This window comes from Macrotis lagotis, chromosome X (assembly GCF_037893015.1).
Source record: "Macrotis lagotis isolate mMagLag1 chromosome X, bilby.v1.9.chrom.fasta, whole genome shotgun sequence".
Taxonomy (NCBI): domain Eukaryota; kingdom Metazoa; phylum Chordata; class Mammalia; order Peramelemorphia; family Peramelidae; genus Macrotis; species Macrotis lagotis.
Window position 1 is genome coordinate 124,517,334 of NC_133666.1, and position 25,759 is coordinate 124,543,092.

The following is a 25,759-nucleotide window of genomic DNA, read 5'->3' on the forward strand; positions in this document are numbered from 1 at the left end:
CATTTTGCAAGAAATTATCAGCTTTCATTTCTAATATCACAAATATCAATAAATATAACCCTATCAACAAAAATTCCTTGAAGTCCTCAATGATTTTAAGAATGTCAAAGGACCCTTGATCATTTTAAAGCATGTCAAGGAGAAGATTTAAAAAAAAAGTTGGGGGGCAGCTAAGTGGCGAAGTGGATAGAGCACCAGCCCTGGAGTCAGGAGTACTTGAGTTCAAATCCGACCTCAGACACTTAAACAATTAGCTAGCTGTGTGGCCTTGGACAAGCCACTTAACTCCATTTGCCTTTCAAAAACCTAAAAAAAAAAAAAGTTGGAAGACCACTGTTTCAGCCCATTCCTCTCCATTTCCACAAAAACAGCATAAGAAATTTTATCAAATGCTTTGCTAAAAACTATAGTAGTTCCCTGATCCAACTCCCTTGTTCTAGAGATAAAGAAACTGCAGTGTGGAAAGGTCAAGTGACTTGGATAAATTTGGCAAAGCTTACTTTTGGATCCAGATTGTCTGGATCCAAATTCAGTATCTACTTTTCACTATATTAAGCTACCTATAGTTCCTATGGGTTAGAGTGGTCTAGGAAGGATGATGACAAAGGGAAGATATGAGCTGATCTTTGAAGGGCAATTAAAATTGAATAGATGAAAATGAAGTTGAAGTCAGGAAGAATAGCATGAGCATAAGGGAAAGTCAAATTTAAGGGTCATTGAAAGTTCATGTAACTGAATCAGATAAGGTTAGAAAGCTACAAAGGATACAGGTGATGAAGAGTCCCAATGAACAAACTAAGGAATCTGATCTTTATTTACCAGACAATGGGGAATCACAGAGTTCACCCATACAATACTCAGGACAGAGAAACAAAAGAAGTAATAAAAAAAATTAATGAAAAGGATCCATAATGTGCAACACTCTAGGAAATGTGAACTTCTCTCCATAGAGGATATAAGAGTGGGGCAAAAAAAACTAGAGGCTTTTAAAGAATAGTTTAGTTGATAGAGTATTGGACCAGAAGTCAGGAAGACATGAGTTCAAATCCTACCTCATACTTACTTGCTGTATGACCCTGGACAAGTCAGTTAACCTCTGATTGCCTCAGATTCCTCAACTGTAAAATGGTGATGATAATAGTATCTATCTAGAAGGGTTGTTATAAGGATCAAATGAGATAATATTTGTAAAGCGCTTAACAAACTGGTTACACTACAATGTAACTGCTTAAGAAATACTCGTTTCTTTCCTATTGATTACACTAAATCACAATCTTATTTATCCTATGATTTACCAATATCCTTCATGAGACTGCTGTAGTAGTCTTGTTCATTCTCCTCCACAAGATTTTTTAATAAGGTTTCCAAGTTGGGATTCTTTAGCAAATATGATGGAATAAGCTTTAGAATTCGGTCAAGTATATCCTCATCCTGCTGGGCAATCATGTCTTTCCGAATCCCATTAGTCACATAATAATAATATCTCTACCAAAAACAAAACAACAAACCAAACAGTAATAACAAGAACAGCTTTAAAAAGGAAACAAGTGATTGGATGGATTTCTTGGAAAGGCTCTAAATAACTTCACTAAAATTATTGATATTCTTTCTAGGGACATTTGACCTTAGACCCTGGGACTCCATTACTTTTCTATTTCAAATCCCCTTTAAGATTCTCCTTTTCTTGCGCAGGGTCATTCCCCTAGTAAGTGTTTAAAATCCAGATTTGAAATCAGCATCAAGGGAGCAGTTATTTACTATTGTTTTGATAAAGAGGCTGACCAGTCATTCTCTTTGCCTGCAGAGTACCAATCAACAGCAAAGGGTCTTAAACAAAAGCAAAAGAACTTTTGGTTGAACACAAGGAAATTCTTCTTGGACAATGGGGAATAATAATCAGTGAAGGGAAAGGGAACAAAATAGATCCCACCTCCAAGTCTAACTCTGAGGGCTCAGATTCTGATTTTGCCCTTTCCTTTTCTTCTTGCATCATCATATCAATCTGTTCTTCTGGACTCATTGGCCGACTTCCAGGGAGATCAGAAATATCCATTCCTGAGACCATCGAATTTGAGCCAATGGAAGTCAAATGCTTAGTGGGTAGTATGCCTCTGAAATAAGCACATCCTCTCTTAGTGATCTGTTTTACATCAAGATATTATGTTATCACATTCTACCTTCTGTGGACTGACAAAGGTAATTCTGTATAAATTTCTATGCAGGTTGCCTCTGCTCTGTATCTTTTAACAACATTTCTTTCCACATTTATTCCCTATGTAGTATATTCCTGTATGGTAGGTAAAAAATGAATTCTTATTATTGAGCATCTGCTAGGTATCCATGTCAATGGCTTGTTAGCTCAGTTGCATAGTGTATGTTCCAGTAAGACTAAGCTCAGAAGACATAAGTCAACTTATTTCCCTCTATCTTTTGTTAATAGACAACAACTCCTAATTCCATTCATCTCTCTCTCCCAAATATATGTAATGTATTTGATCATAAAGAGAAATGGGTGAGACAATGTGGATGAATCAATGAAAATCAATATATACTACTAGAAAATCATTAAATGTATACTTTTGACAGCTGCCATCATCTTCCTACATTAAGGGAAACACTTGCAACACACATAAGGCTACATTAAGTCAGGCTTAGGTGAGTGTAGTGATGTTGAAACCATGAGGAAGTCATTCATTACATTAATCTACATCCTTTCCACTGTAGTCCAAAAAAGTTATTTGTTCCACCCTCAAGGAATAAATAAGAGAATAGTAATTACTTGGTAGGAAAGGGTTCTTCATTATCTCTCTGATAATTCTGATGTCTTACTAGAGAAATTTAAAAAGGAAATTAAATTTTTTGAGTGGACAATGTAAAGGGAACTACATCTCTGGTTCCTAGATGACCTTGTATATTACACTCAGAGACCCTGATCAGGTTCTCCCTGTCCTTATGGACAGGATGAATAAGCAGCCACCAGCATGACTTGAAATATTTCCCCCTCCTGCCTTGACTTTCTTCCAAAATTCCTCTTCTTGCCTATTATTAAGGACTAAAATTCCACTAGCATGGAATTTCTCTAATGTTATTCTCTGATAAAATATGCAAATAACTGTATAAAAGGTAATAAATCAAAGCATTTATTAGTAATTTATATACCTTAAATGTATGAGGATGTCAGTTCCTTTCCACTGACAGAATAATGACAAAAAGAAAAATTGGAAGTGTATGAAGCATTAGATATTTGAGACCAGTCAAAGGATGCATTAAACTTACTTTAATAATTTAAAATAGCAGCTATCAAACTGTGCTTTGGGGAATCCCTACATCCTCTCAGTGAATCTGAGAAGTCATTATCATGTTTCAATTTCTAATAGCATAATTATCCATATGTGTGTGTATCTATATACACATATATAATCCACATGAATAAAACTTCTTCTGAGTGTAGGGTCCTCAACTTTTTTTTTGAAACTGTCCAAGATCCTGACACCAAAAGTTTGAGAGTCACTACTTTGAAACACTAGTGAGAGATATCACATGCAAAGTATTTAGTTAGCTTTCTAGAGTTTCAAAATATTATCCTCACAACCCAATATAGTATAATATTGTCAGTTACAGATGAGGAAACTGGGGTTCAGAGTGTGTTCACACTTCTAAGGAATAAAATCCATTAGTTAGGAAGTTATCAGATTCAAACCCCAGGTTCTTCTATCATTTTACCCATTACTGCCACATCCTATCCTGTGTCACCACTGGGGAACCTGGAAAAATCTCTAAGACTATAAATTGCATAAAGGATACTAAGAAAGCATATAAAAAGAGTTTTCTCATTCTCTCTCAAGGAAGTCACATGTCAGTTCCTTCAAATCTTTATCTACATCTATATCTTCTATATCTTTAAGGATGACTATAATGAATTTGAGGAAGGAAAAAGAGATCTCATAAAAGTAAAAAGGTCAACTTCACCTATTTTACAATTGAGTCTGAGATCAGTCTTGTCCCAATCTGGAATGCTTAATAAGGCAGATTACCTTAAATTATCACTTTTTTTTTTTGATGCAAACTTGAGTCTTTTGGCTTTGGGCCCATCTCTTGAAGCTGAAAAGTGGAAATGACAAAGACAATAAAGACAATGAAGTGACTTAGGATCATATCACTTCCTCTCTTATGAATTTTCTAATCCATGCGCAATTCTGTGTCCAGGAATTAGTGGGTACAGTATGATGGAGTAAACAATGAGCTGTTCTAGGAATCATGAAGGTCTGGGTTTCAGCCTCATCTTTTATGCATACTGGCTGAGATTATAGCATGTCAGTTAACTTCTCAGTGCTTAAGGCAAACTTTTTTGTTTTATAATTTTTTATCTCCCCACATTAAATGTAAAAAAGTTCTATACATTCATTTTTTTTTTAGTTTTGAGCTCCAAATTCTATCTTTCCCTCTCATCCCTCCATTTTTCCTGAGACAGTAAGCAGTCTGATATAGGTAATACAGGTGCAATCATGTAAAACTTATTTCCATATTAGTCATTTGTGGAAGACAATTCAACCCCCCCCAAAAAATCATTTTGAAAAAGAAATGAAAAATAACATGCTTCAATCTACATTCAGATGCCATCAGTTTTTTCTCTGGAAGTAGATAGCATTTTTCACCATAAGTCCTTTAGAATTGTCTAAGAGGCAACTCTTAAGTTGCATATAAATTGCCTACCACGTAAAAAAAATGTCCTCAACCCCAGAATTCTCTTTATGAATGAGATCACAGCTATCATACCGATCCCCTGATATCTACTGAGAAAATCTGAATAAGTCACTTAACCTAGCACTGATATGCTTCACTAAAAGGAAGTTTCCCACTGGGAGCTTTTTACAACAATGAAATCACAGGTCAGGAGAAAAAAAAATCACAAGAAAGCTAACACAAAGTGAGATAATGTCTGTTCTGAAGAATAGGCAGGATATAGGGGATTAACTAGAAGGTGTAATGGTGTGGAAAAGGAGCCAAACTCAAAAGTCAGCAGAAGTGAATTCTAGAGTCAAGTCCACCTCTTCCTGGCTAAATGTATTACCCAACTTCCCTGGACCACTATTTTCTGCTCTGTAAAACCAGGGATAATGATGCTTGCTATTACATACTCATTGTAGTGCTGATGGAATCAGATGATGTGTATATTACAAATTGTCAAAGTATAAAATGCTCTATAAATAAGAATTATAATAAACCACTAAGCACTCCAATTCATTCTCTATTTAACTATCAAGTTGATCTTCCTAAAGTTCAGGTCTGATCATGTCACTCATGTCCCCTCTTTTCCTTTCCAGCCCCATCCTCTTCCCATTCAATAAACTCCAGTGGTTTGTATGTTTTCTTGGATCAGGTTAAATAAAATTATATGGTTTTTTCCTAGGCCTTCATAAACTGGCCCCTTGCTATCTTCCCTTAGGCTTCTTATGTCTTACTCTTCTACATTTATTCTGCTATCCAGTAACATTGGCCTCTCTCTTGTTTCTCAAACAGACATTTCATTGCTATCCCTAGGGTCTGAAATTTGTCTCCCTCCTCTCCACCTCTTGGCTTCCCTGTCTTCCTTCAAGTGTCAGCTAAGGTTCCACTTCCTGCACAAAGTCCTTTCCCATTCCTCATTTAGTAGCTTGCCTTTGAGAGTAACCCCAATTTATCTTTAGATATTTGTATTTTGTCTCCTCCATTAAGCTGTAAGTCCTTAAGTATTGTTTTTGTCTTTATTTCTATCTCCAATATTTGACACATGTCTGCACATGGTAGTCATTAATAATTGCTAGTAGACTTACTGAAGCAGGGTTAGATTTAGGAGAATTTAGAGTTGCAAATATTGCTCTTTGCAAGGGTCTGAAATACACTTCCCTAGCATTCTGATACACCCACCTATTCTGTTTGGATTCTGGATCCAGATGTCTCTGAAGTGAGATTGGTGACTTAGCACAGCACTCCCCTTACTCAAATCCAATTCATGTGCTTGGATGCCATGATCATTATTCAGTCTCCCAGTTTGAGTCTGAACCTTTATTCCATTCCTAGGGCAGCTAGACAGCACAGTGGCTAGTGCACTGGATCTTGGAAGTTCAAATTTAGCCTCAGACACTTGACTCTTACTAGCTGTGTGACCTTGGGCAAGTCACTTCACCCTGATTGCCTTGCATCCAGGGCCATCTCCAGTTGTCCTGATTCATATCTGGTCACTGGACCTGTGACCCCCACCTCTGGAGGAGAAAGTGAGGCTGGTGACTGAACACAGTCCCCCTCACTCAAATCCAATTCATGTGTTTGTCATGGCATCACCTCCCCTGGTGTCATGGTCTTCTTCAAAAGTGAAGGACAAACATTATTACTTCCATTTCTATAAAACTAGTTTAATTTATACTGAACTTTGACTAAGACATAATTCCAACCTTCTAGAATTGTAACTTTAGGCCCACAATTAAATTTTTCTCTGGCAAAGGAAAAAGGACAAATTTTTAACCTTCCCCAGAAAGATTAAAGATAATGTTAGTTTTTTCCTCTCCCTTCCTGGATTACCAAATCTCAGTTCCTTCTCCACTCCAGTACACCCTCATCCTCCAACATGCAGATAAAGTGATTTTTCTTAAAAACAGATCTGAACAACTTGTATGAACTGATGTTGATTAACAGTAATATTGTGAAGTGATCAGCTATGATGGATGCAGCTCCTCTCAGTAGTTCAGTGATCAAGGAAAATCCTGAGAAACTTGTTATGGAAAATGCTGGGTGGCTAGGTGGCACAGTGGATAGAGCACTGACTCTGGAGTCAGGAGTACCTGAGTTCAAATCCGACCTCAGACACTTAATAATTACCTAGCTATGTGGCCTTGGGAAAGCCACTTAACCACATTACCTTGCAAAAAAACCCCTAAAAATTGTTAAAAAAAGAAAATGCCATCCACATTCAGGAAAAAAACTAGGGAGTCTGAATGTGGAGCAAAGCATACTCTGTTCACTTTTTAAAACTTCTTTTATGTTGTTTCTTTCTCATGATTCCCCCCCCAACCTTAGTTCTAATTCTTTTTTTTCACATGCTTAATATGGAAATATATTAAACATAATTGTAGATGTATAATGTATTATCAGATTGTTCACTGCCATGAAGAGAGAGAAAGGAAGGGAGGGTGGTAGAAAAATGTGGAACTCAAAAACTTGCAAAAGAATGAGTGTAGAAAACTACCTTTGCACATCATTGGAAAAAATAAATAAAATTTTTTTAAAAAAAGGAGATCTGAACATGTTAAGTCTCTGTTCAATAAGTTCAATTATCTTGATGCCTCTAGGCTAAAATATTAATTCTTCTGTTTGGCTTTAAGTACTACAATTTTTGCATATTTCTTCATATAAAGATAAAGATCTACTGTAACCCCTAATTAATTACAGAAAGCCCTGATTAAATTAAACAAGCAAACTAATTTTTTAAAAAAATAAGTTAGGTATGAGTAAATCCTTAATTGGAAGTGATTGATTGCAGAAGATGAAGGACTAACTCTTAGGTTACATCTAAAACCAGAAACCTAGTTCAGAATTAATCAGTCAAATGGAAGAGGACTCCTCCATATTTAGTGCTGAGAATCACAGGTCCCTGAAAGTGAATTACTTCTTTTTCTTCCCTAATACCCAACTTATTGGAGAGATTGAATTAGTAAGAAATGAAGTAACTAGTTGAGATTAAAGAATCATGGTCTAAGAGAAGATCTCTTAAGAAAAAATAACTGAGTATAAAGAGATGAAACTGATCAGTTTATAACTTTATATTACCTTTAAAAGCTGGAAGACCTGGAGGTCCCATTGATCAAAGTATTCACTGAAGGTGGTAGCAGTGTCTTGATACAATATTTGTATCAGGAACCAAAAATTATATTGAGGATAAGGTAGTCATATCACAAAAGGTAATATTATACTTCAAAGGGCACTGACATTGAGAACTCAACAGAGTTACACAACAAATATATTTTCCCTACCATAGACTATATTCCCTTGAGAGCAGGGATTGTTTCAGTCTTTGTCCTTGTATCCCCAGTACTCAGCACATGGTAGGTACTTAATAAAAGTTCAAGAATACTACTTTCCTTGTAATTAATCATATATATATATATATATATATATGGAAAACATAATCTATATATAATGTATATGCCCATACACATTATATATACACGTGTGTAAATTTATATTACCTTATTATTTTGAATTGCACCTATCTTGTATTGTTATCTTATTATTTTAAAGTACATTTCCCTCCCTAGTAACTTTATAAATTCCTTGAAGCTCTCAAATTTCTTTTGTATCTTTTACTAGGCAAAAACTCAATATTTATATGCTCAATAATATTGCTTTAATTATTCATTCTACCACATATTTTAAGTGTTTGAAGTTTTAAAACTAAATGAGCAACTTTCAGCTTTTCATTTAAAAATATTACTAGACTCATTATTTCTAGAGCACTCACTAATTTTAGCTGAATGTGTGGAGCTTTTTTGGAGTTTCATTTTTTGTTTTTATTTTTGTTTTTTTAAACAAACAGTTATTAATTCCAAAAGGTATAAACTAGTCAAAAAAAGACAATTCAACAAATTAGAGAATAATGACTATAAAATGAAAATTATAACTAATGAAACTCATTTAGAATCAAAAACTAGCAGACAGATTTCATGTTTCTAGACCACTTGAAATATTTCTTTGTATGTTTTCTCATTTGGTAATCACTAAAAATTAAATACAACTGATTCTCCATCATTGGAAATCAATGAGGACAGTAAAATCAGGAAATTAGACATTAATAATCGAAATAAAATATATTTTAATTGTATTTTAACTTTTTTTTCACCCTTTTACTTAACCTTTCATCAAAACTGCACTAAAATCCCAATTTACCTTTCCCCTCCTCTTCATAACCCAATCAACAAAATAGTCAAGGGAAAAATAAAGGGTTTCCATTGTTAACATGAGAGTAATGCTATGCTGTCTTTTTCCTTCTCCCTTTGCTTTCCCCTCCTTCAATGAAAAGATTAGCACCATTCAATTTTATCTTGTAGTTAAATATACCAATTTTTGATCTCTGATGTTCAGATGGGGTGATGATTGTAACAGGCTGGTAGATCTTCAGCAGGTCCCTCAATTTCAGTTCTCGAGCCGCCATAGAATAATTGTTAGCAATGGAATCACTGGGACCACAATAGTAGATTTGATCCTTGAATGGCGCAGCCTTAGTCCATGATGTCCTTTGCATCAAAGGAGGATAAAAGCTGTGTGACATGACTGTCTAGATTTGAAGAAAGCCAGAAGAAAATAATAGTAACAACTCATATTTATATAGTATATTACATAGTATATGAGTTCCTTGAGATCAGGGACTGTCTAATTTTCCTATTTTAAATCTCTAGTGGTTAGTATAGTGCTTTGCACATGGAAAGCATTTAATAAACACTTCTTTTTCATTCATTCATTCATTCATTCATTCATCCATTCATAGATTGTTGTCCATCTGTTAATCCATTTTTCAACCATTCATCTCCTTTCTTTGACTTTTTCTACTGTAAACCAATATGTTTAACAAGGTCCAATGGGATTTAAATGATCAAATACTCAAGTTAAACACTTCTTATATAAATCATTTTCTTCCCAGGAAATATCTACTCCATCTTTTCTAGTAGTATAGGGAGTAAGAAGCATTACCTATCTTGACAAATTAACTAAGTATCAAAAGGATACTGTGTAAATAAAATGGAAAATCAGTTAAGAACCTGGAAAGTCAAGAACTATGTAAATAAGGGTGTTATTACTATAGTACATTTTATAGTGCAAATAGATCTATTCTTAATTAGACATATCAGAACAAGTATATTAGCCAGTGTTTCCAGTCCCCAAGTGCCTAGCCCAATGCTTAATCAATGTTTATTGAATGTATGAGTTGAAGCTGACCCTGTAAAAAAATTAATTACCTTATAGAACAAGGACTGCTTATTGTTTTTCTATTTCCACCCAGCACAGCAACTTATCCATAGAAAACATTTAATAAATATTTACCCAATTGGGGAACCAGAAATTTTTGATCATGTGACAAATATAGATGGATGTCACTTCTGAAATGACAACCAAGTTGTTCAGAGGACCATCATGGTTTCTGAAAATAACAAAAATAAGCAAGTGTGACTAGTGATGTGTGTGAACCCTTGTTACATTTCCTGTGGGTCTAGCTTGACACTTCAAAAGAGTAGAATAATTTAAGTCCCAGCACATCTTCTCATGGGGAAAAAAACAACACTTCTACAAACAGACCTTGTAGAGATCAGATGGTTCTTCATTGGCAGATCGAGGCAGAGGTGGCAACTCTGGTCTCATTCTGGAATGGGTCATGTTGTGTATGGAGTCATTTCTCATAGACTGCAGAAAATAAGAACAAAGATTCTTTTCAAGGACCAGGATATGTTTGGAACACTCTGTTGGTATGGGAAAGAAAGGGGTAAGGTGAGAAAGACACAGACACATTACCAGTTTGGAATTGTAGACAATTGACCAAGTATGTATTTTCATTTTTAAATCCCCTCTTTGAGGGTTCTTCCTAGAAAATCATTCAGAAGATTCTATTTGCTTCTTTATTTAATTTCTACCTCTATATTGGTTTAAGGAAATCACTGTTAGAAAGAACCTAAATTTAGAAGCAGCTTCCAAACTGACCCCTTTTATTTCACACTTCCCAATCTCATATCAGCTATTATCCTATGACTCTTCTTCCTTTTCCAATAAAACTCCTAGAAAAAGCTATTTATTCTCATTGCCTCTATTTCTTCTCTCCTCAACTGTCTGCAAACTGCTTTCTGACTTAAGCATACATCTGAAACACAATAGTATCTTTTTAAAAAATGCTTTTTATTTATATCTTTAATTTGTATTTATCATCTACAATTTCCCCTGTTATTCCTTCTTCTCTTCAGAAAGGCTTCTATTAAATATAAATAGGGCATTATTTTCAACTTTTAATTCTATGTATCTAATCAGTCTTCAAATCTTGTCATTTATCTACAATATCTCTTGCATCTGATTCCATTTCTTCATATCTTCATCAATGTAGTTGAAACCTCATTCCAATGCAATCCTAATTGTTCTCCTTACTTTCTCTCATCCTAGTCCAATTCAGCCTCCATCTGGATAGTAAAAAGATTTTTTCTTAAGCATAAATCTGACAGTGTCACTCTCTTATCCAATAAACTTGAAAGTTCTCTGTCATTCTCATCAATAAACTTCAGCAGTTTCCTGTTACCTGTAGGACCAAATATAAATTCCTTAATTTGGCTTGTAAAGCCTTTCACAATTAGGACCTATTTTTTACTGTCTTTATTTTTTATTTATTTACACATAACTAAAATATTCTTGTTGTAAGAATAAACATAATCCCCCTTCCCCCCACAAAAAATATAAAACCTCATGAGAATTAAAGTTAAAGAAAGAGAAAAAAAATGTACTTCAGTCTGTGTTCTGATACTATCAGCTCTGTTTCTGGAGTGGATTGCATTCTTTATCATAATTCTATCAGAGAAGTTACTTCCATATTTTCCACCAGTTACTGTGGCTGATTGTAATTCCCTTCATCCATTGCTCTCTCCTTTCACTCTGTCCCTCTTCAAAACTGTGTTGTGGGGTAGCCAAGTGGGGCAGTGGACAGAGCACCGGCCCTAGTACCAGGAGGTCCCAAGCCTACATCCCACCCCAGAGACCCAGTAACCAACCATCCCCTTGGTTCTGGCAGGTCACCCAATCCCACCACCTTACAAAAAGTAATAAAGAAAATGTGTTATATTTGACTATCTTCTCCTCTATCATCTACATCCCCCCTCCCTTCCCCCTGTCCCCTTTCTCTCCTTTTTCTTTTAGATTTCTATACCCTATTGAGTATGTATGCTTTTTAGGACCTATTTTTTTGTGTTTAATTATACATTGCTGTTTTTCTGGCACTCTACAGTATAGCCAAATTAGTGTTTTCCCACTCACCATATTCCCATCTCTCCTTTTTATTTTGCATTCATTATCCCCTTTTTTTGGCATATACTCTTTCTTTCAAGACCCCTCCAAGCATGATCTTTGGTATGAAGTCTTTCCTTTTCTCATTCTGGCATAGCCTCTAAGAATTCAGAATCACCTACATACCACCCTGAATCCATGTAGTAGTATGATAGTGGAAAATGTCTCTGATTCTAAGTTTGAATACTTTGTTTTAGGGTATTTCAACTTTGCTTTATATATCCTGGACCTCAGGGATTACATCAAGAATTGGTAATTCAAGCAAAATGTGCCAGGACAATAAGCTGGCTACTAAATATGGAGCAGTTGACACTTGCCCTTTTATTTGCCTAGGAGAGTAGTCAATTACTATCCTACCTCCTCCAGAAGAGTTAGTTCAAATTCACTATCAATGATACCCGAGATACACAACCTACCAACCCCAGTCACAAACTTGGCATATCACTACTAAAAGATTGCCAAATCTTGCAATTCTTTAAGCAAAATCATGCATATAGGTGGCAATTTTAAAGCATTTTGAACCCTGGAGTTTTTCCTAAACAATAATAGAAGTGATTCTGTCCATCCAGCCTAGTTCTTTCAATTCTGAGTGCAACCTCAGAGTTGTACTGAAAACCTTTTTCTCTAGTAGTATCCAAGGTCAGGCAACCTAGTATACAATATCTCACAATTCTCCCTACTCCCCTTGCTTTTATTACCAAAAAACTCTCTGATCAATGAGCATAAAATCTCCCCAGGTAAACTTAATATGCCAAATAGACTCCTATTACCTTGGGTGATGATGTTTGTCCTTTGTTCTTGAAGAAGACCATGGGAAGTGATGCCATGTCAAGGAAGTGAATTGAATTTTAAGTGAGGGGTTGCTGTGCAAAGTCAACAGTCTCACCTTCTCCTCTGGACTCATCTGGGTCCAGTGACTTGATATGAATCAGGAAGACTAGAGATGACTTTTGATATGAGGCAATCAAGGTTAAATGACTTGCCCAAGGTCATATAGCTAAAAGTATCAAAGTCAAGTGTTTGGGTTCAGATTTGAACTCAGGTCCTTCTGACTCCAGGTTTTCTAAGCACAATACCACTATACCTTCAGAGTGGCTGTATGAAGCAAAAAAATCTTGGGCAGCAAAAGCAGGTTCTATACCATTCAAGAAAGATTTTTAAAATTGTATCTTCAGAGTCTTAAAGTCACATGTGATTTTCTTTCATGATCTCAGAAGAGAGTCACCTATTGTTTACTATGTAAGATTAGTCCCCTTTCCTCCCCTATCTCTTATCCACCTCCTCAGTGAGAGTTTTCCATCAATACCAGCCTGTCCCTTGGTCTAGATTTAAATCTAATTCAATCAAAGATCATGATTAAAAGAATGGTTCACAAATATCAGACAGTATCTGCTTCACTTTCAACAGTTGCACCTTGGGCTAATAATACCAATATAATATGGATTACTCACCTCAGAATAGAAGCTTTAAAGAATAATTAATTTTCAATCTATCCCTAAAATTTTTGTGGTGAGCTCCAAAGAAATCTATGTTCCAGAAATTTAAAAACTCAAGTTCAAAAGACAACAAATCACGGTCGTCATAGCTCAACAGGAACAATTAGACCAGTTCAGTCGGGAAGGTTCCATTACCTACCTTGGTCAGTTTATCACAAGACCACAAGAAAAATTTCCTTAACACAATGAACATAGAATTAAGGGTTATAGGGCATCCCTTAAAATTCCCACACCACTCACCCTTTCAGTAGAACATTTATAAGATGAAAAATTCATGATGTCCAGGCAAATGGGGTACCTATCCTGAGTCAACAGACAACCCTTAGTTTCTGAAGGCAAGTTTATATTAGACAGCTCCAAAACGTCCCAATTTATGCATCATAATGGAAGCATCACAATGGATTTTTCTCTGGAAATTCTTCCCATTAAGGAGGTCATAGGTCTTGGAAACAAGTAAATCCTTAGGAGGAGAAATAGGAAAAAGGAGACAAAAAATTAAAGAAACTGAGTTTGTCAAACTTCCTCTTTCTTGATCTGCACTTTGTCCACAGCCCTGTTCCTTCCCCTCAGACTGTCTTGCTAAGTTTACATCCAGTACAGTCCCAAGTAGAAAAGTATGCAGTTTTTTCTGGCAACTCAGTCAATTTCCCTCCCCTTCCTCATACACTTCTCCTTGCTCAGCTTTTTAAAAGCTAGAGTTTCATTTTCTCTGGTCTTAGGGCTGGTAACCAAAGCTACAGCGTCTGTTACTAAGAGAAGGAAAAGCTGTTCCCCTCCTTCCTAGGGGACACAGGGAAATTTGACTTCAACACATGTCCCAGGTTTCATGGGTTGTTATAGAAACCCCGATCCAAGCAGGGAGAGTATTTGGTGCAAAGTGTGAGGACATTATTTCTTCAATAATGAGAAATGGAGAACGAACAAAAACTAAATATGCCATTTTTTGCAAAAGAAAAGGACTTCATAAGCTCTACATATCCACACACCAGTAGATGAATACAGACTTGTATACATATCCACTATAGTGACTGCATTTACTGAAAATCATGTTGTGATTTGACAAATGACTTTTTCCCCTGACTTTTAATTTAGGTGAACAATCTTGTAAAAAAAATGAAACAAACCATATAAATTTTTTCATTTCACAAATTACCTCTATTGTAGTATGATACTGTAGAAAGAATTCTGATTCTGGATTCAAAAGACTTGATTTCAAATTCAGCTTCTGACACAACTTATTGGAACTAGAAGTTAAATGACTTAACCATGATCGTACTCTCCTCAAAAAATAAGAAAATTAGTTACTTCACTCCAGGAGCCCCATTTCTCAACTACTGTGCCTTTAGAATCTTCATGTACTCTGTGTCTAAAGTACAAAACTGGACACTGTCCAAGTCTTCCTGCATTCATCCCTTGCTTACTACTTCTTATAATAGTCTTTCACTTAGTTCACAGTCTCATTAACTTTTGCCTGAATTATTGCAAAAACATTCCTTAACTGCATACCACTCCTTGCATGATTAATTTCTTATTTTTTTTTTAGATTTTTTTTTTTTTGCAAGGCAGTTGGGTTAAGTGGCTTGCCCAAAGCCACACAGCTAGGTAATTATTAAGTGTCTGAGGTCGGGCCAGTGCTCTATCCATTACACCACCTAGCTGCCCTGATTAATTTCTTAATGTTCAGATCTAATCATGTCTCTAGACTACTGAAAAAACTTTTAATTGCCTTCCATTAGCTATCAAATCTACCAGACACCTTAATCTGGACTTCAAGATCTCCAGTTCTTCTGTTTTACTGTATTTTCCCATGTATAAGACATACCTTAATTTGGGGGCCCAAAATTTTAAAAAAAATTTATTACATAGAGTTATTGAACTCAAGTTTTATTCATCAAGAAATTCAAGAACCTTCTGCTCATAGTTTTCAGGCATCTTTTGGGCAAGTCTGGTGCATGGACACATGCTTAGTCCATTACATTTTATGAACCTGAAGCACCAACTGTGTGATTTGAAATCAGTCACTTTTTTAAAAATTATATTTATTTTATTTTTGTACAAATGATGTTTTTTTATACATTACTAAAATATTCTTTTTTAAGAGTAAACACAATGCCCCTTCCCCCCCAAAAAAATATAGACCCTCATGAGCAATAAAGTAAAGGAAAAAGAAAAAAATTAAAATAAAAAAATAGTAATAATAGGGGCAACTAGGTGGCACAGTGGATGGAGCACCGGCACTAGAGTCAAGAGCACCCGAGCTCAAATCCGGCCCCAGACACCCAACAATCACCCAGCTGTGCAGCCCTGGGCAAGCCAGCCCAACCCCACCCACTGCCCTGCAAAAGCCAAAAAAAACCCCCCAAAATAATAATAATAATAATAATAATAATAATAATAATGGCAGCCACGTAGCACAGTGGACAGAGCACCAGCCCCAGAGTCAAGAGCACCTGAATCCAAATCCAGCTTCAGACACCCAACAATCAGCCAGCTGTGAGGTCCTGAGCAAGCCACCCAACCCCATCTGCCCTGCAAACCCCCTCCCCAAATAATAATAATAAAAAATGTGCTTCAGTCTGTGTTCCAACACGACCAGCTCTGTTGCAAGTGGATCACATTCTTTAGGATAAGTCCATCACAAAAGCTACTTCTATATTTTTCCAATGTTGCCATTGCTGATCACAACTCCATGCATTCGTACTTCCCCACTACCATACACTATATTTTCTCCCTCCTTTCATTTCACTCTCTCCCTCTTCTTAAATGTGCTGTAGGGTAGCTGAGTAGGGCAGCAGACTGATCCCTGGCCCTGGGGTCCTGAGCTCACATACCACCCCTTAAGACCCAGCAACCACCTGGCCCTGTGGTCCTGGACAGGCCATCCAATCCCAGCCCCTTGCAAGAAGTAAAAAAAAAATGTGTTATATCTGACCACTCTCCCCCATGGTCCACCCTCTCCTCCATCACTCACATCCCCCCTTCCCCCTGTCCCCCTTCTCTCCTTCTTACTCTAGATGTCTGTACCCCATTAAGTATACATGCTGTTTCCTCTCTGGATCCCTCATTCCCCCTCGCCTTCCCCCCCTTCCATATCATTGCAATAGCTCATTATAATTAAAAAAACTTATTATATGAATTATCTTAGCCTCTTCCTCCTCTTCTTCTTCTTCTTACTCCCATTACATTTCCCTTTTTGCCATTGACTCTACTTTTACAATATATTATATCTTCAAATTCAGCTCTCTCCTGTTCTTCATCTATAAAAACTCCTTCTACCTGCTCTATTAAATGAGAAGTTTCTTATGAGTATTATCAGTATCATTTTTCCATGCAGGAATACTTGCAGTTCATCATTATTAAGTCCCTCATATTTTACCCTTCTCCTCCAGTCTCTATGCTTCACCTGAGTCCTGTATTTGAAGATCAAACTTTCTGTTCAGCTCTGACCATTTTAATAGGAACATTTGAAATTAACCCTGGTTCATTGAAAGTCGATCTTTTTCCCTGGAAGAGGACATTCATTTTTGCTGGGTAGTTGATTCTTAGTTGCATTTGGAACTCTTTTGTCTACCAGAATATTATATTCCAAGCCCTATGAGCCTTTAATGTAGTTACTGCTAAGTCTTGTGTGATCCTGACTGCAGCTCCACAATATTTGAATTGTGTCCTTCTGGCTGCTTGTAATATTTTCTCTTTGACTTGGGAGTTCTGGAACTTGGCTGTAATATTCCTGGGGGGGTTTTCTTTTGGATCTTTTTCTGGAGGAGATCGATGGATTCTCTCAATTTCTATTTTGCCCTCTGCTTCTAGGATATCTGGGCAATTATCCAGTAGGAATTCTTTAAAAACTATGTCAAGGCTCTTTTCTTGATCCTGACTTTCAGTTGTCCCAATAATTTTTAAATTATCTTTCCAAGGGGCAGCTAGGTGGCATAGTGGATAAAGCACCAGCCCTGGAGTCAGGAGTACCTGGGTTCAAATCTGGTCTCAGATACTTAATAATTACCTAGCTGTGTGGCCTTGGGCAAGCCACTTAACCCCATTTGCCTTGCAAAAACCTAAATAATAATAATAATTATTATTATTATTATAAAATAAATTATCTTTCCTGAATCTCTTTTCCAGATCAGTTGTTTTTTCAATGAGATGTTTCACATTTTCTTCTAATTTTTCATTCTTTTGGTGTTGAAGTATTGTGTCCTGACTTCTCATAGAGTCAGCAGCTTCCTTCAGCTCCATTCTAGATCTGAAGGATTTGTTTTCCTCAGAGAGCTTTATCTCCTTTTCCATCTGGCCAATTCTGCTTTTTAAGGCATTCTTCTCCTCAATAACTTTTTTGAACTGCTTTATCCATTCGACCTATGCTGGCTTTTTAACATACTATTTTCTTCAGCATTTTTTTGGATCTCCTTGACTAAGCTGCTGACTTCTTTTTCAGGTTTTTTCCTGCATCTCTCTCATTTCTTTTCCCAATTTTTCTTCTATCTCCCTCATTTGATTTTCAAAATCTATTTTGAGCTCTGTCATAACCTGAACCAAATTTCCATTTTTCTTGCAGTCTCTAGATGCAGGAGCTTGGACTTCCTCATCTTCAGACTGAGTATTTTGATCCTTCTTGGGATCATAGACAAAGTATTTCTCAGTGGTGTTCCTCTTTTTTCTCTGCTTACTCATTTCCCCAGCCTGTGCCTGGTCTTGGGGTGCTTCCTGAGCTTTTGAGCATTATTGGGACACCCCCACACACACACACACAAGGGTCTCAGTGTGTGAAGCTTTTTCTTCCCTCCTGGTCTGTGAATGACCACAAGCACACCCCTCTGCCATGGGGCTGAGGTGAGGCAGGCCCTGCTGTTCTATGGGGGGCCTAGACTGTGATCAGGATCTGAATGTGGCCAGAGCCCCAGAGTCCTGTTGCAGGGACAGAGGACAGACCTCAAAGGTCTTTCTCCACTCCCCTACCTAGGCTGAGTACTCAAGGCTGAGTTGCCTATAGGCTTCTGCTTACCCACTCTGCCTGCTTCTGGTTCCTGGATCTGGGCTGCCACAGCCACACTGCTCACTGAGTGCCCTGAGGGCTAGCTTCATGCACTCTCTCTGGCAGACCCCCCCCCCCCCCTGCTGATCTTCCAAGTTGTGCCTGGTGCTCCCTGGGGTATAGGTCAGGAAACTGCCCCTGCTGCCATAAATCGAAGCTCTCAGGCACCCTGGGGCTGACTCCAGGAAGCTGAAGTTCCTTTGCTCTAGTGGGCTGCCCCTCTAACCCCATGGAGCAGAGCCTTTCTGCCATTTTCCAGTTACCTTGAGCTGGAGAACTGCCTCACTGGATCCCTCTGTGGGTTCTGTCTCTCAAAAATTTAGTTAAATTCCTTATTTTATAAATTTTGAGGGAGAGCACCTAAGAGAGGCTCTTCTCTTGTCACCATCTTGGCTCTGCCCCCCTCCCCATCACACCTTTTTCAACAATTTTTCTTGCCTCCTGTTGAACCATCTTTGTGGACACAGGAATTCCACTTGCCCTTTGCTCTTCAATGCATATCTTTAATTCCCTCTCTAAATCAGTCCACTTTTTGACTTGCCTCTCATGGTCTTCTGCTGTGGCATTTTCAATAGGTTTTCTTCTTCTCATAGCCAATCTGGATTGTTTTCTCAGTTAGAGGAGGACCAAACTTACATTCGGCAAGACGATTTCTTTTTTATTTTATTTTATTTATTTAAGACAATGGGATTAAATGACTTGCCCAAGATCACATAGCTAGGCAATTTTTAAGTATCTGAGGCTGGATTTGAACTCAGGTCCTCCTGACTCCACTATGCCCCCTAACTGACCCCAGCAGCACAATTTCCATTCACTTTTGCAAACTGGATCATTTTGAACTTGAATTCAGCATTTTATCAAGATCTTTTCTGAGTCATTTCTGGGTAGATCCAGGCAAAACGTAAACCTAATATACCTGTAACAAATGCAAAGCAATGAGGGCAAAGATAAATGTGAAAAAGCAGGAAATGCAAGTAAAAAAATCTACAACCACTGTATAAGATGCTCCTAGTTTTTAGACTCCAAATTTTTTTTGAAAAAAAGGTGCACATAAAATTTGGGGAATAATGGTATTCATATTACTTTCTTTTTTTTTATTCACATTATTTTCCAACCACTTGATATTCCCCAAAATACTCCACCTCAATTTTTTTATTTATACTATTCCCTATATCTGCAATACTTTTCTCTCCTACCTTTTTTGTCTTTTGATATCCTGCTGGTTTTTCAAGATCTGAGCTCAAATTCCACTTCCACCATTAAGGCCTTGCTCGTCAACCCCAAATGTGGAAAGTCATTCCCCCACTTAGCTTATAGTGAAGTTGGGGGGTGGGGGCTTAAGGACCAATGTAGATTTGTTTTGGGTGAAGAAATCACCAGGCTTTCAGGGAGGTAAGGAAAGGCATAAATTTTAATTCACATATTACTGCAAAGGTTTACAAGTTACTACAAAAAGTTCACAGGTTGCTAAGGGAAAAAAAGGCTAAAGTGAAGACAGGAAACTGATGATACCCAAGCAGTTGTGAACTAAAGGGAAAGAGAGTCTAAAGGGGCAGGAAACTCCTGATCCCTAAGCAGAAAAGGAAGCTAACGGAAAGAACTACCTAAATTTAAACCTCAATGAGAGGTTGAGCAGTAAGAAAAGGTATAGGGGCAGGAGAGTTTGGGGAATCATACATCCTCAAAGTGGGCTGCCCTCCAAAGGATGACAAGCCAGCAGGGAATGAGTAGTAGAGAAGAGCAGAGGGGCATGAGAGGTTATTTGAGGGATGGTGCTCCTCCAGTGGACTAGCTTCAAGACAAGCTACTCAATTGAGGAGTGAGCTGAACTTTTAAAGGGGCAAGAAGATGAGTTAATTTAGGTCTAAGTTGATGGGGGCAGTAACTAGGGATATGTAATTGAGAGGTGGTAGGTCAAAGATTTAATCCTTTCAGGCTAAGGCAGGGATCCATTGTTTGTTGATGGAGGTTTGTTTTGTGCCTGTGGATAGGGATTTTCTAAAATCTTGCCAGGGAGGGACAAGGTACTTTACTAAAAGTTCATTGACCTACTGTCATAGCTTGGACAATGGGATGGGCTAGGGGTGGGGTCAGCTTTAATATAGGATATATGGTCAGTGCAGAGGGAACAGATGAATAACTATAAAACATATTTCTCTGTCCATTATTTCCCTCCACTTCAGGATCTTTTAATCTAGTTACTCACTTGCCATATTCTAAAGGATTCTATTACACTCATATTTATGTAGTTCTGCATGATTTACAAAGTGTTTTCCTTGTATAAAACCTGTGAGACAGATCAAGCAAGTAATATTATACTTATTTTACAGTGAGTGATTTTCTTACAGTCACATAGCTTAGCTAGCAGGTGTCAGAACCAGTGCTTGAAACCAGGTGTTCAAACTCCCCACAGAGTGTTCTTTATATTATACCTTCCCTCTGTGTCTCTATCTGTATATATATATATATATATATATATATATATATATATATATATATATATATGCTTTATATCTTCTAATAAGTTACAAACTTCTTGAGAAAAAGGACATTCCAATTTTTCTTTGTATAGCTGCAAGTTATGACATGCTATCCAAAGAATAGAAGGTAAAAATCTCTCAAAGGGCAATGAAGAGGTACCTGCCTGGTGTGAACAGGGAACAATTGTGAACTATCACAATAGATATGTAAGGGATGATGTTATTAAAGTAATTTATGAATGGAAAGAAAAAAGGATGGACTGGTCAAGTAATCATGTAAGGGACAGCTAATGAACAGTGATAGCCATGTAATGAGATGGTAAGAAAAATCTCTAGCATTATGAAAAGGTAAAGAAAAAAAGACACACATGGATGAGTTGAAATATGCATCATTGAATTAATATACACATTGGTGAAATAAAAGAGCCAGTGGAATATGGAAGCATTTCCATTAGTCCTAGCAAATTGGAATGCACATAGTAAAATACACATAAGGAAGATCATGAAGTCAGATATAAGAGTATTGGCTAGAATGCTGATGATTCTCATAATATTGCCTTTTCAGCAGGAAATAGCTGAAATTTTGCTGAAAATCGGTACCGAATCTGTGAATCACAGAAGAATATAACAAAACTTAAATATATTAGGAAATTAGATTATCATGAAAAACCTAACTTTTTTTATCAGACCTGCACTCTTAGCTTTTCTAGTACAAAATTCAGTTATATCTTTGACTATTCCCCTCACCATGTTGTAGACCCCTAGATTTTTACTGTAAGAATGTCATCTTTGGGAGTCTAGGTGGTGCAGTGGATAGAGTACTGGCCCTGGAGTCAGGAGGACCTGAGGTCAAATCCAGTATCAGACACTTAATAATTACCTAGCTGTATGGCCTTGGGCAAGCCACTTAATCCCATTTGCCCTGCAAAAACCTAAAAAAAACCCCCAAAACAAAAAAAACAAAAGAATGTCATCTTCTATGAAAATGTTTCACATAACTATACAAGTATAATGGGGACCATATTGCTTGTTTTCTCAATGAGTGGTAGGAGTAGGGGGATGAGGGGCTTAGAAGGAGAAAGAAATTGAAACTCAAAATTTAAAAAAGGATATTACTTTCAAGGTCTTGGGGGTTAGGGAGATATAGAATCCAAGGGATTAGTCCCAGAACTCAATTAGCAGTTTGACCTTGGGCAATTCATGTCATTTCTCTGGGTGTTGTTTATTCATCTCTAAAATGAGAAGTCTGGTCTAGATGACTTCTGTAGTCTCTTTCAGTTTTAACATTTTACCTTTCCAACAATCAATGTTCCTTCTCATCTTTTCTTTAGTATGTCTTTCATGGAAGCCTGGGAAATGACTCAGCAGGTAGTCAGTGGGAAAAGCTAGGAATTTCATTTCATAGAATCATAAAATGTTACACCTGGAAGAGTCAGATGTAGAAGTCATCCAGTTAAATCTCTTTGTTTTTCAGATGACAGAAAAACTGCAGAAGTGAAATTATTTTCCCAAGATCACACATCTAGTAAGAGACAAAAGGTGAAATTTAGAACGAGGCTTTCTTCATCCAGGTTCAATGTTCTTTCCACTATGCTACTGGAGTCTCTTGTATATAGTTTATTCAAATGCTCTAAAGTTATATACTACCCCACCCCCAATCTCAGAGGAGAAAGTCATTGCAATCAATTTTCTCATTTGTAAATTAAGGAATTAGATTTAAAATATCTAAAGATATCTCTAACTCAATAATATACCAACTTATTAATTATATTGCTTCAGACAAGAGGATTTAGTGTTGATTTTTCCAAGAATAACCTCTTTTAAAATATTAATGGGCTGTTGGAAGGAAAGAAGAAAAAAAGGAAGGAAAGAGGGAACATTGGAAGAGGGAAGGAAGGGAGAAAAGGAAATGAGAGGAGGAGGGAGGGAGAGAAGGGAAATGCTGCCAGAATAGCTGGGGTGAGGAGATCTGAGAGAGACATTTGTTATTTTGGGTAACGAAATCACCAGACTCTGACTCAGGAGGGTAAGAAAAGACATAGACATTCACAGGTTGCTGTATAAATTCACAGATTAACTACAAAAAGCTCACAAATTAAGTTCTTTAGCAAGGTAAAGAAAATGAGTTTTTAAGGAGATAGTAAGCTTAAGCAAAGAAGAAGCTACTTCAAGGAGGAAAGAGATACAGCCATAAGATTGGGCTTATGACTGAACTTAGATCAAAATGGCTCCACCTCATGGAGGGAGACTAGGTAGCGGTGGGTGGCTCAGAGAGCAGAGGATGAACCACTTCAAGGTTAAGGAAGGGGTCCGTTGTTTGATTGATAGGAGGTTGTTTTTCGCCTGGGGGCAGGGATTTACTAAATCCTTGCGTGGCAGGGGCAAGACAGTAGTAGGATTTACCCTGTTCTAATTTTATGTTGAGTTTGGTGAAGCAGTTGTTAAAATGGCACTTGCAATCAAGGTTCTCTCTAAGGTGGGCACTTTGGCGCTACCCAAAGTTCATCTGCGCAACAGTGTTTTTTTAAGCACCCATAGTAATGTTCATTCTGTTCATAGGTGAAAAAAATTGAAGAAACTATGCTTGTAATATTAATTCATTCATTTCTTAAAGCTCATTATACCTTAGATGAAATACTACATTTTAATTCCCTCATTTTTATTACTTCAGTAAACAAACATATACAAATAGGAAAAGAGCCAATCAGGGAATGACAAGCTGTCATTTGTTTACACTTTGTGTTATCCCCCAAATTCTCCCAAGATATTGTGTGCTAGTGTTCCTTGAATGATAAAACCAATAGGAATCTGGTACACAATAAACTAATAGAAATATAGATTTCAAGGATTATCTTACTGCCCATTCCAGAAGCCAAGAAAATAGAAGAAAAAAAGAGAATAAGTAGAATGAGTTTTGGTTCTGCATATGTCCCAACATTGGCTGCTGTGGTCACATAAGCTGTTTTCACTCCATAAGAATATGTTTATTTATTGTGAGTAATATAATCTAGTTTTGTGTATCTCTTTTATTGTTCTTATTTAAGTTTTAAATGCATGAAATATTAAACTGCCTTTAGGTATATATTTTTGTATACTTAAAATAGTCATTAAGGCAGAGAACCAATTATTAATTTATTTGAATCTCACCATTGGGGCAAAATACTTTACTAAAAGTTCATTGACCTCATCTCATAACTTGGACAATGGAATGGGGGAAAGGGTGTCAATGTTGATGTAAGATATTTGATCAGTGCAGAGGGAATAGATTAATTATGGAATATTTTTCTTTTAATATTTCCCCTATTTCAGAAAGAGAAAGGGAAGGTGGAAGGAAGGTTTAAAGAAGGAAGGAAGGGAGAGAGGAAAGAAAGGCAGAAGAGAGAGACAGAAAGAGAGAGGAAGAAAGGGAGGAAAAAGGAAAGAAAAATCTTGGAAAGCAGAGAAATAATAGTCCCCTCTTTTCACCACAAATAGGGACTAATTTTTACTAAGAGTCAAATTCTAGGGTTCCCCACTCTCAACAGAGTTGTGACTTATTTGATTGTATCTGAGATGTTTGAGATATATAATAAAATATTATATATTAATAATAATAGTAAAATAGACTGCAGCCCAGCCATGTTTGCCCATCCTGTACAACTTTTGCCCATGTTCTCCTAAAAGTTCATCACAGGGAATCTATCCAATATGTTGAAGCTTTCTCCTGTCAATGTGAGGTTACCAATGGAGCACTCTGGCTATTTATCCAACATAGAGAACTCTCATCATATGATCAGGGCCTATCTTTCTATCATTCTTTGACAATATATTTTACTTTGTTATTTGGAGATACATAATTGATCTGTTTTGCACACTGTTCACACTACCATGCCCATCTCTCACCCTCTCTTTGTTATTTATTTATTTTTAACTTATTTATTTAAAGCAATGGGGTTAAGTGACTTGCCCAAAGTCACACAGCTAGGCAAATTTTAAGTCTATGAGGCCAAATTTGAACTCAGGTCCTCCTGCCTCTAGGGTCTGTGCTCTATCCACTGTACTACCTATCTACCCCATGCTATTCATTTTTAACACTTTGGAGGCAATTGTATTCTATGTATTGCTACCAGATAGCCATATTAGAATGTTGGTGCTCAAAAGCTGGACATTTGTTTTTTGTTTGTTTTTTTTAGGTTTTTGCAAGGCAATGGGGTTTAAGTGGCTTGTCCAAGATCACACAGCTAGGTAATTATTAAGTGTCTGATGCCAGATTTGAACACAGGTACTCCTAACTCCAGAGCTGGTGATCTATCCATTGCGCCACCTAGCCACCCTGACATTTGTTTTCAAGGGAAAACTGCATCAATCAAGACACTGCATGATTTCCTGAGGGCAATTCAATCTATTCTCTTATTCTTCAACTCTGAGCCTAGTTCTTTGTCCACTTGTACTGTATATCCCAGATATATATCTTGATAGACAAGTTTTAATGAGGTATCCATCCAAATGCATATTGAAATCTGGGCAATAAGTACTCCAAAATTCATTTGTTTTTTCTTTTTGTATCAATTTGCAGCCTAGAGATCTACTAATTCTTTATTTAATGAGAAGTATGAGTTCTTTTATATAATATAAAGAACTTCCTTGATCATCTAGGATAGAGAAGTAGTTTGGTACAGTAGAAAAAATACTGAATCTGAAGTCTA

The 25,759-nt window shown here is 36.9% G+C and overlaps 1 protein-coding gene across 6 annotated transcripts in view; it reads right to left on the reverse strand.

The window, feature by feature from the left end:
- Positions 1–14,245, reverse strand: part of DNAH3 (dynein axonemal heavy chain 3) — a 195,390-nt gene extending 181,145 nt beyond the window's left edge. For 4 of the 6 annotated variants that reach the window (XM_074208288.1, XM_074208290.1, XM_074208292.1 and 1 more), the window contains exons 1-6: positions 13,800–14,245; positions 10,324–10,428; positions 9,091–9,307; positions 4,035–4,101; positions 1,931–2,111; positions 1,296–1,485 (exon numbers count right to left, since the gene is read on the reverse strand). In XM_074208288.1, the coding sequence (XP_074064389.1) occupies positions 1,296–1,485; positions 1,931–2,111; positions 4,035–4,101; positions 9,091–9,307; positions 10,324–10,428; positions 13,800–13,835 (796 nt within the window). In that variant the 5' untranslated portion in view covers positions 13,836–14,245. Of the gene's footprint in view, positions 1–1,295; positions 1,486–1,930; positions 2,112–4,034; positions 4,102–9,090; positions 9,308–10,323; positions 10,429–13,799 lie in introns of those variants that run through there. The other 2 variants (XM_074208289.1, XM_074208291.1) reach the window with 2 other exon arrangements.
- Between the last annotated feature and the right edge of the window lie 11,514 nt (positions 14,246–25,759).